This window comes from Lactuca sativa, chromosome 4, assembly GCF_002870075.4.
Source record: "Lactuca sativa cultivar Salinas chromosome 4, Lsat_Salinas_v11, whole genome shotgun sequence".
NCBI lineage: Eukaryota > Viridiplantae > Streptophyta > Magnoliopsida > Asterales > Asteraceae > Lactuca > Lactuca sativa.
The window spans coordinates 205,691,923-205,703,277 of record NC_056626.2 but is presented as its reverse complement, the minus strand read 5'-3'; the positions used below and the strand labels follow the sequence as shown (position 1 = coordinate 205,703,277).

The 11,355-nt window shown below is 31.0% G+C and overlaps 2 protein-coding genes across 2 annotated transcripts; one reads left to right on the top strand and one right to left on the bottom strand.

Annotated features, from left to right (window-relative positions):
• The first annotated feature begins 265 nt into the window (after positions 1 to 265).
• LOC111902272 (glycine-rich RNA-binding protein 10) lies at positions 266 to 2,226 on the top strand. Its single transcript, XM_023898123.3, has 5 exons — positions 266 to 422; positions 958 to 1,112; positions 1,207 to 1,275; positions 1,385 to 1,491; positions 1,595 to 2,226. The coding sequence occupies exons 2-5, from the start codon at positions 974 to 976 to the stop codon at positions 1,958 to 1,960; spliced, it is 681 nt and encodes a 226-aa protein (XP_023753891.1). The 5' UTR covers positions 266 to 422; positions 958 to 973; the 3' UTR covers positions 1,961 to 2,226.
• A 998-nt stretch (positions 2,227 to 3,224) lies between these two features.
• Positions 3,225 to 6,110, bottom strand: LOC111902271 (uncharacterized). Its single transcript, XM_023898122.3, has 2 exons — positions 4,285 to 6,110; positions 3,225 to 3,881 (listed from the first exon to the last, which is right to left on the bottom strand). Exons 1-2 carry the CDS (start codon positions 5,266 to 5,268, stop codon positions 3,309 to 3,311), a joined length of 1,557 nt encoding a protein of 518 aa, XP_023753890.1. The 5' UTR covers positions 5,269 to 6,110; the 3' UTR covers positions 3,225 to 3,308.
• Positions 6,111 to 11,355: the final 5,245 nt, after the last annotated feature.

Below are 11,355 nucleotides of genomic sequence, written 5' to 3'. Positions count from 1 at the left end.
CTAAAGTCTTCCAATCTTAATATATATCAAAATACAACCTAAAAACCTAATAATCGCTACTATTTTCAAAAGATTAAAATATTTTTTATGCTTAATATGTTTAATATATAGGGAAAATCAACATCAACTCAATAAAATAAATCTATAATCTGAAAATAATACTCCTAAATCCTAATATCTACAAAAATATCAAGTTTAGAAGCGGTGTTGTACAAAATTTATGGTGCAAACAATTTCTACGTCAATCGACGGCGTAAGCTTCCCCGAATACGATCCAACGGTTTATACCGATTCAACCCTCGATAAATAGGAATACCACCGAAAAAATCTCATAAACCCTCGTTATCAGCTGCATAAGCCAAAAAGCCCTCGTCTAGGGTTTTATTCATCAACGCCCTCTCTGAAAGATCAGCGTTCCCGAGGTACTCCTTCTCTAGTTTCTTTTCATTATTGAGATCAATCGAGCTTTTGGTGAATGTTAATTTATCGCATACTTGTGTCTGATTTATATGTTCACCATTATTTTCGATCAAGGTCCTCTTTTGAGTTTATTGTAGCGTTTCTTGATCAAGTTTAAGTGTTCTGTGAAGCTATAGGTCTGATCGTTTAATTTTCTATTTGGTATTTTGGTCTAATTTGCTTCCAGTAGCTGGTTTAATCAGTGATAAGATATGATCGAAAACGAAAATACGTGTGGATTCGGAAAGAAAAATGGTTAAAAACTGAATTTTTTTTAACCAAACCGGTTCTTTGGATTCTATATTTTACATCCACGAACAAGATTTTTGCTTTAGGAGTTTTTTTTTAATTGATTATTGGATTTGTTTTCTAGCAATTTGTTTCAGCTGATGTGTTTGTTTACTAGTTACTCGATATTGAAACAAGCGTTAAATATATATATTTGTTAGATCGAACCATGGATTTCACTTTCTAAAACCCTAAATGTGTGTATTTTAGGTTACAAGATACAACCATGGCTTTCTTCAACAGAGCAAGTAGTATACTACGGCGGGCTGCTGCAAGTAAACATATTAATCCTCAAATGTCAGCAGCTACTCCATCAATCTTTCAAATGATAAGATGCATGTCAAGTTCCAAAGTCTTTGTAGGAGGTAATCTCAAATCACACAAGAAATTAATGTGATTTTTCTACTGAATTCAAAAGCTTTTGTGTGTTTATAGTAATGTTTGTTATTCTTGTTGCAGGATTGGCATGGGCTACAGATGATCAGAGCTTGAAAGAAGCTTTTAGCCCATATGGTGAAGTCCATGAAGGTTAAAAAACGTTAATATAAAGTTATAAACTATAACAAGATGCATTTTGAATTTTGTATTAATATTTGTGATAAAATTCTCATTGGATAGTTTTTATGATGTGAAACAGCTAGAGTGATCATGGATAGAGAAACTGGTCGTTCAAGAGGTTTTGGCTTTGTTACTTTTGGTGACACCGAGGCTGCTTCTGCTGCAGTCCAAGCAATGGATCAAAGGGTATATTTGTCATTTTTCTTTTACTTTATTTTTAATGATAATGGAGAAATCAGTAATTTTGACATGAGAACTTACAAGAAAAGGAAACATTTCTAATTTGCAGGAATTGCATGGTAGAATGGTGAGAGTGAATTATGCCAACGATAGACCACAAGGTGGTGGTGGTTTCCGGGGAGGTGGTGGATATGGTGGTGGAGGTGGAGGTTATGGTGGAGGCGGTGGTGGCTATGGAGGTGGTGGTTATGGTGGTGGTGGTGGTGGTTATGGTGGTAATAGTTATGGTTCTGGTGGTGATGGTGGCTATGGAGGTGGTAATGTTGGAGGGGGATTTGGTGGTGAGAGCCAGCAGGCGGCTGGTGGTGGTGATGCTTATGGAAGTGGTGGTTATGGTGGTGGTGCTAATGATGGTCCGGTAGAAGGAGGCTATGGGAACAATGATGAGCCTGATGATTTTGCCAAAAGGGCTTAATTTATGTGTTTGCTGTGGGCTGAGTTTTTAAATTTTTTCAAGTGGACTGATGCTGTTTGCAGCTTATTATGATAGTCTTTTCTTTTTCCAAATGTTTATTTTTATGGATATTGAAGTTGCAATGTAAACTTTGACTCTTGTGGTCTCAATCGGGTCGAACTTTATTTATGTGTTTGAAGAGCAGTTAGTGTTCTTCTGGTTTAAATAGGATGGACATAAAGATTGATTCCTCTATTTGAGAAAATAACATTTTGTTTAAGGTTTAATTATATGTGTATTTAACGAATTTGTCATTTGTTTGGTTTATAAATCACTATGTTTTGTTATGTTTATCATGATGTTGAACGAATATAATAAACAATCATAAATGAATACATCATCAAATGAACGTTAATTTAACAAACATTAAGATTAAATGAAAAGTCTTCTGAGATGAAGATAAAGGTATAGATGTGAACAAAAATGAATCATGCATCATTCCTCAGCCTTTAAGAAATCTTCATATTGATTTGATTAAATCCTTTACTAAATTAATTTCAATATTAAATTTTAAATTTCAATAATAATATAATTTTCAATAACAACGATATGATTTTAAATTCAAAATAACTTAATTTACTTAATTTATTTAAGTATTAATTTATTATAATTGTTAATCTATTAGATTAAGTTTGTTAATTTAAATATGACGATTAAATATTAAATATAAATTAAATTCCAAATTAACATAGAAAATATATTTTAAAAGCTATTTTTCTAAATAATTTAAAAGTTAAAAATATAAGATCTAAATCAAAATATCAAACTAATAAAAAGAAAATTGATCAAAAATTATTTTTTATAATATATATTTTTTTTCAAATGAGATAGTTCTAAAATATTTAAAACATATTTAAAAGTTATAAATATAATGTTAAATATAGTTAGATGTTTTATACGTAACAATAGAGAACGCAAGGAACCTCTTATTAAGGTTTTAGTAACATAGTTTCTACACATTGTTTCTTGTGTTAAGATGTTAGAATTAAATGATCTCTACATGCATATAGTGCCAACAAAGGTTGATGTCAACGAATTGCATCACTATTAACTACCATATATACACATAGTGCCAACGAATTGCATCAAGAACAATGAGTCCTAAACATATGGCAAAATTGGTTACCTATTCGTATAACCCTTTGTTTTAAAGAAAAAACTAGTCTTACAACGGATATCTATCTACTAATCAATGCCAAAAAACCATAGTTCGAAAGCTCACAAATAGTCCATGTCAAAAAGAATGCTATCATTAACCTCTCTCTATATATAACAATTCGAATACAAACAAAATTATAAGTTCCAAGTTTTATTCAGAAAACAAGGCCCTTTGTGCATTTAAAACCATAGGAGACCCTTGTCTTGCTTTCTCAACAATATGTTTTATTAAGAGCTTCTCCATTTCATCCTCATCATCATCATCTTCTTGTGAACCTCCATTGATAATGGGTGTTCCATCATCATCATCATCATCATTTTCATCTGAATCATCATCAAACTTTGCAAACTCATTACAAGCTTCATTATAAGCATCTAAAGCCTCACCCGATAAATTCAAAACAACAGGCTCATCCTCAACATCAACAATGTTAGGGTTAGGGTTTTCATCACTGCTTGACAAATCTTTCCAAGATTTGTGATTTTGGGTGTTTTTACTTTCGATTTCTGCTTCTAATTCTCTGATTCGATCTTCAAGCTGCCATTGAAGGAGTTCATGTAACCTTAAGCTTAATTCTCTAGGTGAAACTGCATAGTTTGCACATGGAGGACTTCCAGTGGTGCTTCTGCTTCTGCTTCCACTTTCATCTTCATTCCTCTTATCCATCACCATGTCAGCCCTTAACTCACCTTGAGCCACATCTGGCTCAAAATCTGGATCAACCTGCAAAAAGTTTATTTAAATTTAATACAAATAAAAAAAATATATACAAGAAACATCATCAACATTAAAATATGAAAGAACAAACAAAGATTAGTGGTGTCTGGATTAATGATATTTCACAACTATTTGAAAAATCAAAAGAAAAGTTAAATAAGAACAATGTTGTAAAAAGTTGAAACTTTCTCTAAGTCAAAAAGAAACACCCAAAAAGGTCACTAATCCTTCTTTTTGTATTAAATCATTCTTTCTGCATTAAGACATTTTAAGGAAATGTAAAAGTATAGCTTTATACTTTCTGTATCAAGTCCTTTCCCATTAAAACATCATGCTTTTAAAATGTAAAAAAAAGGGCTAAATTGAAAATGTGCATATGCAATATGTTTATGTATGTGAAATGGTTTACCTCAAAAAGATCACTAATCCTTCTTTCTAAGGTGGAAGAAGTCATATTCAATTCAAGCATTTCAAGTTCAGCTTCAAGCTCTGCTTCAATTTCACTAAAAGATTCATCTTTTGCCTTCTGAATAACAACAGATTCTTTGTTATTACTATCTGTTAATTCCTCCAAATTATTATATCCATCATCTGTTCTTTGAGATTTATGATCATCAATTGTAAGTTCTTGCATGACTAACGAATCTTTCATCTCAATCTCTTCTTCAAGATCTTGAACTAAACTTTCAGTTTGCTTCAACAACCGATTCAGTTTCTCAACCTCACGTCTATTTGCCATGAAAGAATATAATATGCCAAAAGACATCCCAATACACACATGTAGCATTGCATCTGAATCATTTTGTTTAATCCCTGAAGACCCAAGAAAAGTAACCCCACTTGACCTGTTAATTACCTTATTGCCATCAGTCACTAGAAATTGTCTTGTGGTCTTTGAAGAAGGTGAAGCAAATGGAGTGTGTAACTGAGCCATGACACAGCTTTCCAATGAGGTTAAAGGTTTAATGGCTCTTCGATTTCTTAATAGCATTCTACTTCTAGGAGTACCCATGGTTTCTTCACTTACCCTATTATCACTGCCAACAAAACGAGGGAACATGGTTGATGGTGAAAAGACACTATTACCCTCACAATTGTTTGAAATTACACCATTTACACTAGTAGAAGTTACTTCTGTAGTAGAAATAGAAACACCTTGAGAAACTTCACTTTTAACTTTGGAATCATCTTGTTTCTTTGTTGACCTGCGGAAGGGCCATTTTGGGGAATTGGGTCTGTCGGGAGGGTATTTTGGGGAATTGGGTTTGTCGTTAAAAGAACTGTTGAAAGATGGTGATTCTGATGTAATTTGTTCACCAGTTTGTTTACATTTTCTAAAATGTTGGGCTATATAGCCTGCACCAGCGGCTACTGCAACTATCCATGTATCCATTTTTCACCCTTTCACAGGAGAAAATTAATCTATCTAATCTTCACAAAAACACCACAGTGTTCGTCTTTTATTGTTATTCTTAATGTCAATAAACTAAAGAATGTAAATCCCATGAAATCAAAGAGGATTGAAGCAGTAAAACGATTGAAAACCATGGGCGATTATAACAAGATAAAGAGATTCAAAACAAAGAGCTCCATGTATTAGTCTTTCTCAATCCCTAACACTGCTGTTTTTGGCAGCAAAATTACTCTCAAAGATATTGAACACTTACCGATGCAAGGTGGGGAGACAAATCATCAATCCAAGCAGAAGAAGACGAGACGAATCCAGCGATATGAGTAAAACTCAGATTTCATCAGAAAAGCAATGAAATTCGTATTCGGATTGTTCGTACAGCAACCTTAATCGTACCCCATTAAATATAAAAAAATGGGGACGCTTTGAACTGCTCAATGACGAAGGAATACATTTATCAGGTACATCTAACATAATATGGATGGCTTTGGTGGCCTTAAATTGTTGATGAAGACTTGAAGGAAAGCGACCTAAGAAGTGCGAAGAACTTCATAAATGCTGGCATTTGAAAAGTTCTGAAAAGATTTCACCAAAATAATAAGAATGTATGTATGGTTGAAGAAACGTCTGTTAGAAAAAGGGCTAAAAAGAAGATAACGAATCGAATGATGACAAGAGCTTTAAACCAATTTCGGAATAACGATCGACATTGCAGATAAAAAGGGGTTTTGTGTTGAATTTTAGTGGGTAATTTGGGGGTTTCTTGTAACAATTGAATTGAAAAGAAAATTATTCTAGGGTTTTTCCAAATTAACCACATCAAAATTGACGCCTCAACCACCAATCCTTTGACAACTTAGATCTCTTAAGTCTCAACCATGTTGATTATTTAAATTAATTTTATGTCATTTTGTTGTTATAAAGACTTTAGAAGAATGTTTTATAATAATTATATGACTAAATCAACTATATAGATTATTTGTAAGATATCAAACGAAATAATTTTTATCAATATTTTGGGGTGGTTGTCTATGGTAAAAAGTTATGGGTTAAAAACTTACCTAAAAAGAATGGTAGAAAAGATTCGGATTAAAAACTTACTTAAAAAGAAGTTGTTGTAGTTAATTAAAAATAATAACAATAATATATTCATTTAAAGTCGTTTTGCTTTTCATGTTAAGAAATATTGTATTCTAAAATCTGGAAATAATTTGATATTTGATTAGGGTGAATATAAATTATAGTCAATATGTAAGAAAATGATATATCCTAAAATTGGGAAACAATTTCACCTCTTATAATTAATATTTATATTCTTTTTATTAAATTATTTACTAAAATCACCAAATTTCGAACTTATATATCTTTCAAATGCGATATTTCTGCAAATATAAAAAAGATCATTTACCATGCTAAAGCCGGGAAAACTTTTTACTTAATAGTGATACAATGCTTTGTTTTTATTATTAGACAAATAAAAAGAAAATTATGCAAGAAAATATCTATGGAAAAATTCAAACCAACCAAACCTAGCATATACATTTGTTATTAAATTCATATGAACGTCATTTTATAATATAAGTGTAAGTTCCAACATTGCTATTTCTGAAAGAAGAGACATTAAAACAAAAACTCTCAAATTTTATCCACGAATTAATACATCCAAATATGCGAACCATTTTTAGGCACTATATTATTTTTCTCGAGAAAAAATTAAAAACTCAAAATTTAAAATTATGATTAAGATATAGTTATGAAAAACATAATCAATTACAAACTCTATCTGAAATGACTAAGATGCATGTGTTCCAAAGTAGATGTTTTGGGTCACTCAAAACACATTTTTGAATTTGAAAGTTAGAAAAATAAAATAACATTTGATTGTCTTTGTTTGGATTTAACTTTTTAAGTTTCCACGATAAAATCTTTGTGAACCCATACAACTTTTTGTTTTTTTCTTTTCTTTGTCCTTAAACGTTCTTTAATTTTCCAACTTTTTATAGACTTCATTTATTTGTTTATTCAACTCACATACATAAGGACTTATATATGTCCTATAATTCCGAAAACATACAACTTAACAATTTCACCCACTTTTTTTCTTTTTTCTTTTTTTTAGCAAATTCATCTTAACTATTTTAACCATTTCAACCACACATTCTTTTATTTTGTTTATATAATTTTTAAAATATATCTTGATTTTAAATTTCAAGCTTTTAAGTTTATCGACGAATTTTTATTAAAAAATTCAAGTTTTTTTCTTTCTTTGAAAAATATCACCCTGCGAATCCATCGTTAATTTGAGTGTATTCACTAACTTGGGAGTTTTTTTAATGTAATTAAGTATCTTTTGAGTAAAAAAAAATCCCATGGGTTTTTTTAATAGCGATTTATATTTTATTTAGTCGTAAAAGGGGAAAATGGACACATGGGTACATACAATTTCAAAATATAATCATTTTAGCAAATAACTATTTTATTTATGTATTATGAGTGATGTTGATGTTAGCGAATAACTCTTTTTATTTATGTATTATGAGTGATGTTAGATGTGATGATGTATAAGAGATTAAACATGAAGTTCATATAAAACCTATAAAAACCATAGGCAGGAGTGGTTTAAATATGAGATGAACTAGTATTATACATGTACATGAGATGAACCATGAGAAGCATTTAAAGTTCACTCAGAATATTTAAGGCCAAAACCGCAAAATTATAATAATAAACAAAACATTGAAAGTACAATGTTGACAAGACTAAAGATGAATAATCTATTTTCTACTTGTATTATATATCTTGGTCATCCTATCATACAATGCAAGTTAGTGGCATGTGGGATAACCAATTATGTCATTTCTCCACTTTAATCATGAAATTTTGATGAAAATTGAAGTTAACAAGTCTGGACAAATAAATCATTATTGACCCTACAATATAAGCATAAAATCATTTGGGACAAAGAAAAAGAAGATGCACATGACTTTGGAACACAATAATTGTAATATATCCACCAAACCCACTAACAAATCATAACATCCACCTAACCAATTGTAAGCTTCAAGCCCCTGGTTTCATCCAATTAATTTTCCCTCTTCAATGGCTATGAACACTTTAACAAAACATTAACCAAACCATATAAATTTAACAAATAATACAAACCGGGTTGAAGTTATTCCAAAGAGTTTATAAGATCTTTGAAGTTAAACACTAGCCAATCCGCTTTTGAAGACACATCATTCCTAAGCTGGACGCCACCATAGCAGATAAAAAACGCACATACTGGTTTTCGAGTCTATTTAAAAAAAAAATTAATGGATCTCTAAAGTCAAACAAAAACCACTTGGTCAACAAACCAAATAGATTTATAAAAGAGAATGTTTACGTATTTTATACTACTAATATATGAGGTTCTATGGACATCTGAAATCACATGAGTTCAATTAACTATATTAGTAAATTATTTCAATAAAACAAATGAGAAATTACGAAAGTTGTTGAGATAATATGAAAACTATAATCAATGAATAAAAGAAATAGATTTTGGGGTAGGTTATGGAATAAAGAGAGAAGGTCAGGGACTAACAATGTAACATTTCATTTTAAAACGAATACAAGGGAAACATTACAAAACATGAGGGGGTGATATGGAAATTCTAATTAAGGAATAAAAAAAATAGATTTAAGGGTACATTGTGCAATAGACAAAAATGCAAAAATGGTCTCTCTTGTATGCATTTTTTGGGAGATTTTAGTCTAAACTTCGACTTTTTTGAATTAGTGGTTATTTTGAGCTAGTTTAGTTGCGGATTTGGTCCCTCAGTAAACCGAAATGACTTTAATACCCTTGGGTGGGGTATATGATGGATGAAATACCTTTGGAAGGTAATGCATTGTCGAATAGGTTTGATGAGGAGGCTGCCAAAGGCTTCACGGAGGCAGCTTTTGAGTTGGGTGATATTGAAAGTCCCATCATTTTGATTGGACCATAAAAGATTCTTCTTTTTGTTTGATGTATATAATGAAAATAAGGGGGTGTTTCTCTGATTTTATGATTACCATAGTCACGAATAGGAATTGTTCATGAATAGATCAATCCTTCCATCAAATTACTCTGGCATTAGGAGAATTAGAATTATGGTAAATGTCGTTGTTTTATATAAGTGAATAATCAGGGGAAAGTTATTATTGACAAAAAATGGTGGCAAATACTTAAAAACACTGGTTAGATATTCAAAACAAACCATAGAACAAGCATTTAAATACGCACAAATTTAATGAGAATGGATGAAATTAAAACCATGAAACAAACATCTATTGAAAGTGAAGCAGTACTAAAAAGAAACAAAATTAAAATCGAAATCAAAGCTTCAAAATATGAAAAGCTTACATGAACGATTCGAAGATGTCGAAGTGAAGAACTTTGAATCCTGAAGACGGTCTTTGGGTCCTAGAGCTATGCTAGGGAGAAAGTGGGCAAATTTGTTAAGAGGAAAAGGCTTTGATACAACGCAAATATTTCTTTCCTTTCTAAAATTCAAATGTAGATATTATTCGGTCGTACTAAAGAAGGTGCAGTTAAGAAATATCAAAATATTATAAATTTTATGGTGTGTAGTTAAGAAATAGTTTCCATATTAGCCAAATAATAATAATAATAATAATAATAACTCATTTTTTATTGGGATATTGACTAGAAATGTAACATAATTTAGGTTGTGTTTACATATTACCATTGTTTAGTCCTTGAAGTTACTTTTTGTTTACATATTACCATTGAATTTGTTTGGATTGTTCACATTATATCCTTATAACCGGTTGATATAGGTAACACAGTTTAGGTTTTGTTCACATTTAGTCCCTTAAGTTTTTTTGTCCACATATTAGTATTGAAGTTTTTTGGATTGTTCACATTTCATCCTTATAAACTTGTTTGGACAGATGGCATTACATTCTTATGACCTTGCAGCTCTGATTGGCTTCTATGTTGTCATTAAACTGTTTTTCAACTAGCATGTATAAGAGGTGTTTCAGTTTGAACTCAAACATACTCAATCAAACCGCCATAACTCATTCGTTTGAAGTCGGAATATCATTATTTTTTCCAACACATACTTTTTTGTGTGTACTTAATTTTAAACTATATAAACACCTTATTTCGTTACATGTTGATTGAGTTACTGGTCCGAAACATATGGTATCAAAGTTAAATTTATGTTATTCCAACATTGAATTTACTGTTTGTACTTCATTTTAGATTATATACACACCTTATTTCTTTATATATTGTGTTAATTTTTTTTGGTTGATTTGGTATTATTCTAATCATTTTGCCTCAAGTCATTAACTAGTTGTACCAAACGCATAAGAACATGTGCCAATTCCAACTGAGTATTGAACCGAAAAACAGTACCAACATCAAAACAAGTATAGTCTAACTCGCCCAATTATCGGTTCCATTATTAGCCTAAACCGGTTCGGTTCCAATTCGGGTTCGGTTTACTTCAGACATGTTGCTCATCTTAGTTCCAACTAAGAAACATTGGCTTAGTCAGCCTTTATCTAACCAACTACCTAATACAATACAGACTCATCAAACAACGAGATCGGTCCTAAAATATCAAATAATTTTTCTAGTGATGTCAATAACTATGGTAGAAAGGGTTAATGACTCACTAGTTTTGTTCACATGTGGTCTCTTATGTTTTTTTTGTCCATATATAACCATTGAACTTGTTTAGACTATTCACGTTATATCCTTATGACCGGCTAAACCTACACTAACCGGTCATAAGAATGTAATGTGAACAGTCCAAACAAGTTTAATGGTAATATATGGACAAAAAACAACTGCAAGGACTAAACATAAACACAACCTAAACTATGTTACCATTCTAAGTCAGTATCCTTTTTTATTTGTCATTTACATATCATCACTTAGAATCCTCCTTTTTATTTTTGCATTGCAAAACTATGAAAATAACTGAAAAGAGTCTATGGTCAAATCAAATAATTTTTACGCCTACTTTCCATGTTTTTAGTAAAACAAAACAAAATCTGAAAAAAATA

What these genes read in the sequence shown, in the direction of transcription:
- LOC111902272 (XM_023898123.3), top strand. Translation starts at nt 974, where the DNA reads ATGGCTTTCTTCAACAGAGCAAGTAGTATACTACGGCGGGCTGCTGCA. An exon ending in ATATGGTGAAGTCCATGAAG is followed by an intron (nt 1,276 to 1,384) that starts GTTAAAAAACGT and finishes GATGTGAAACAG; the next exon opens with CTAGAGTGATCATGGATAGA. An exon ending in TCCAAGCAATGGATCAAAGG is followed by an intron (nt 1,492 to 1,594) that starts GTATATTTGTCA and finishes TCTAATTTGCAG; the next exon opens with GAATTGCATGGTAGAATGGT.
- LOC111902271 (XM_023898122.3), bottom strand. Translation starts at nt 5,268, where the DNA reads ATGGATACATGGATAGTTGCAGTAGCCGCTGGTGCAGGCTATATAGCC. An exon ending in GGATTAGTGATCTTTTTGAG is followed by an intron (nt 3,882 to 4,284) that starts GTAAACCATTTC and finishes AACTTTTTGCAG; the next exon opens with GTTGATCCAGATTTTGAGCC.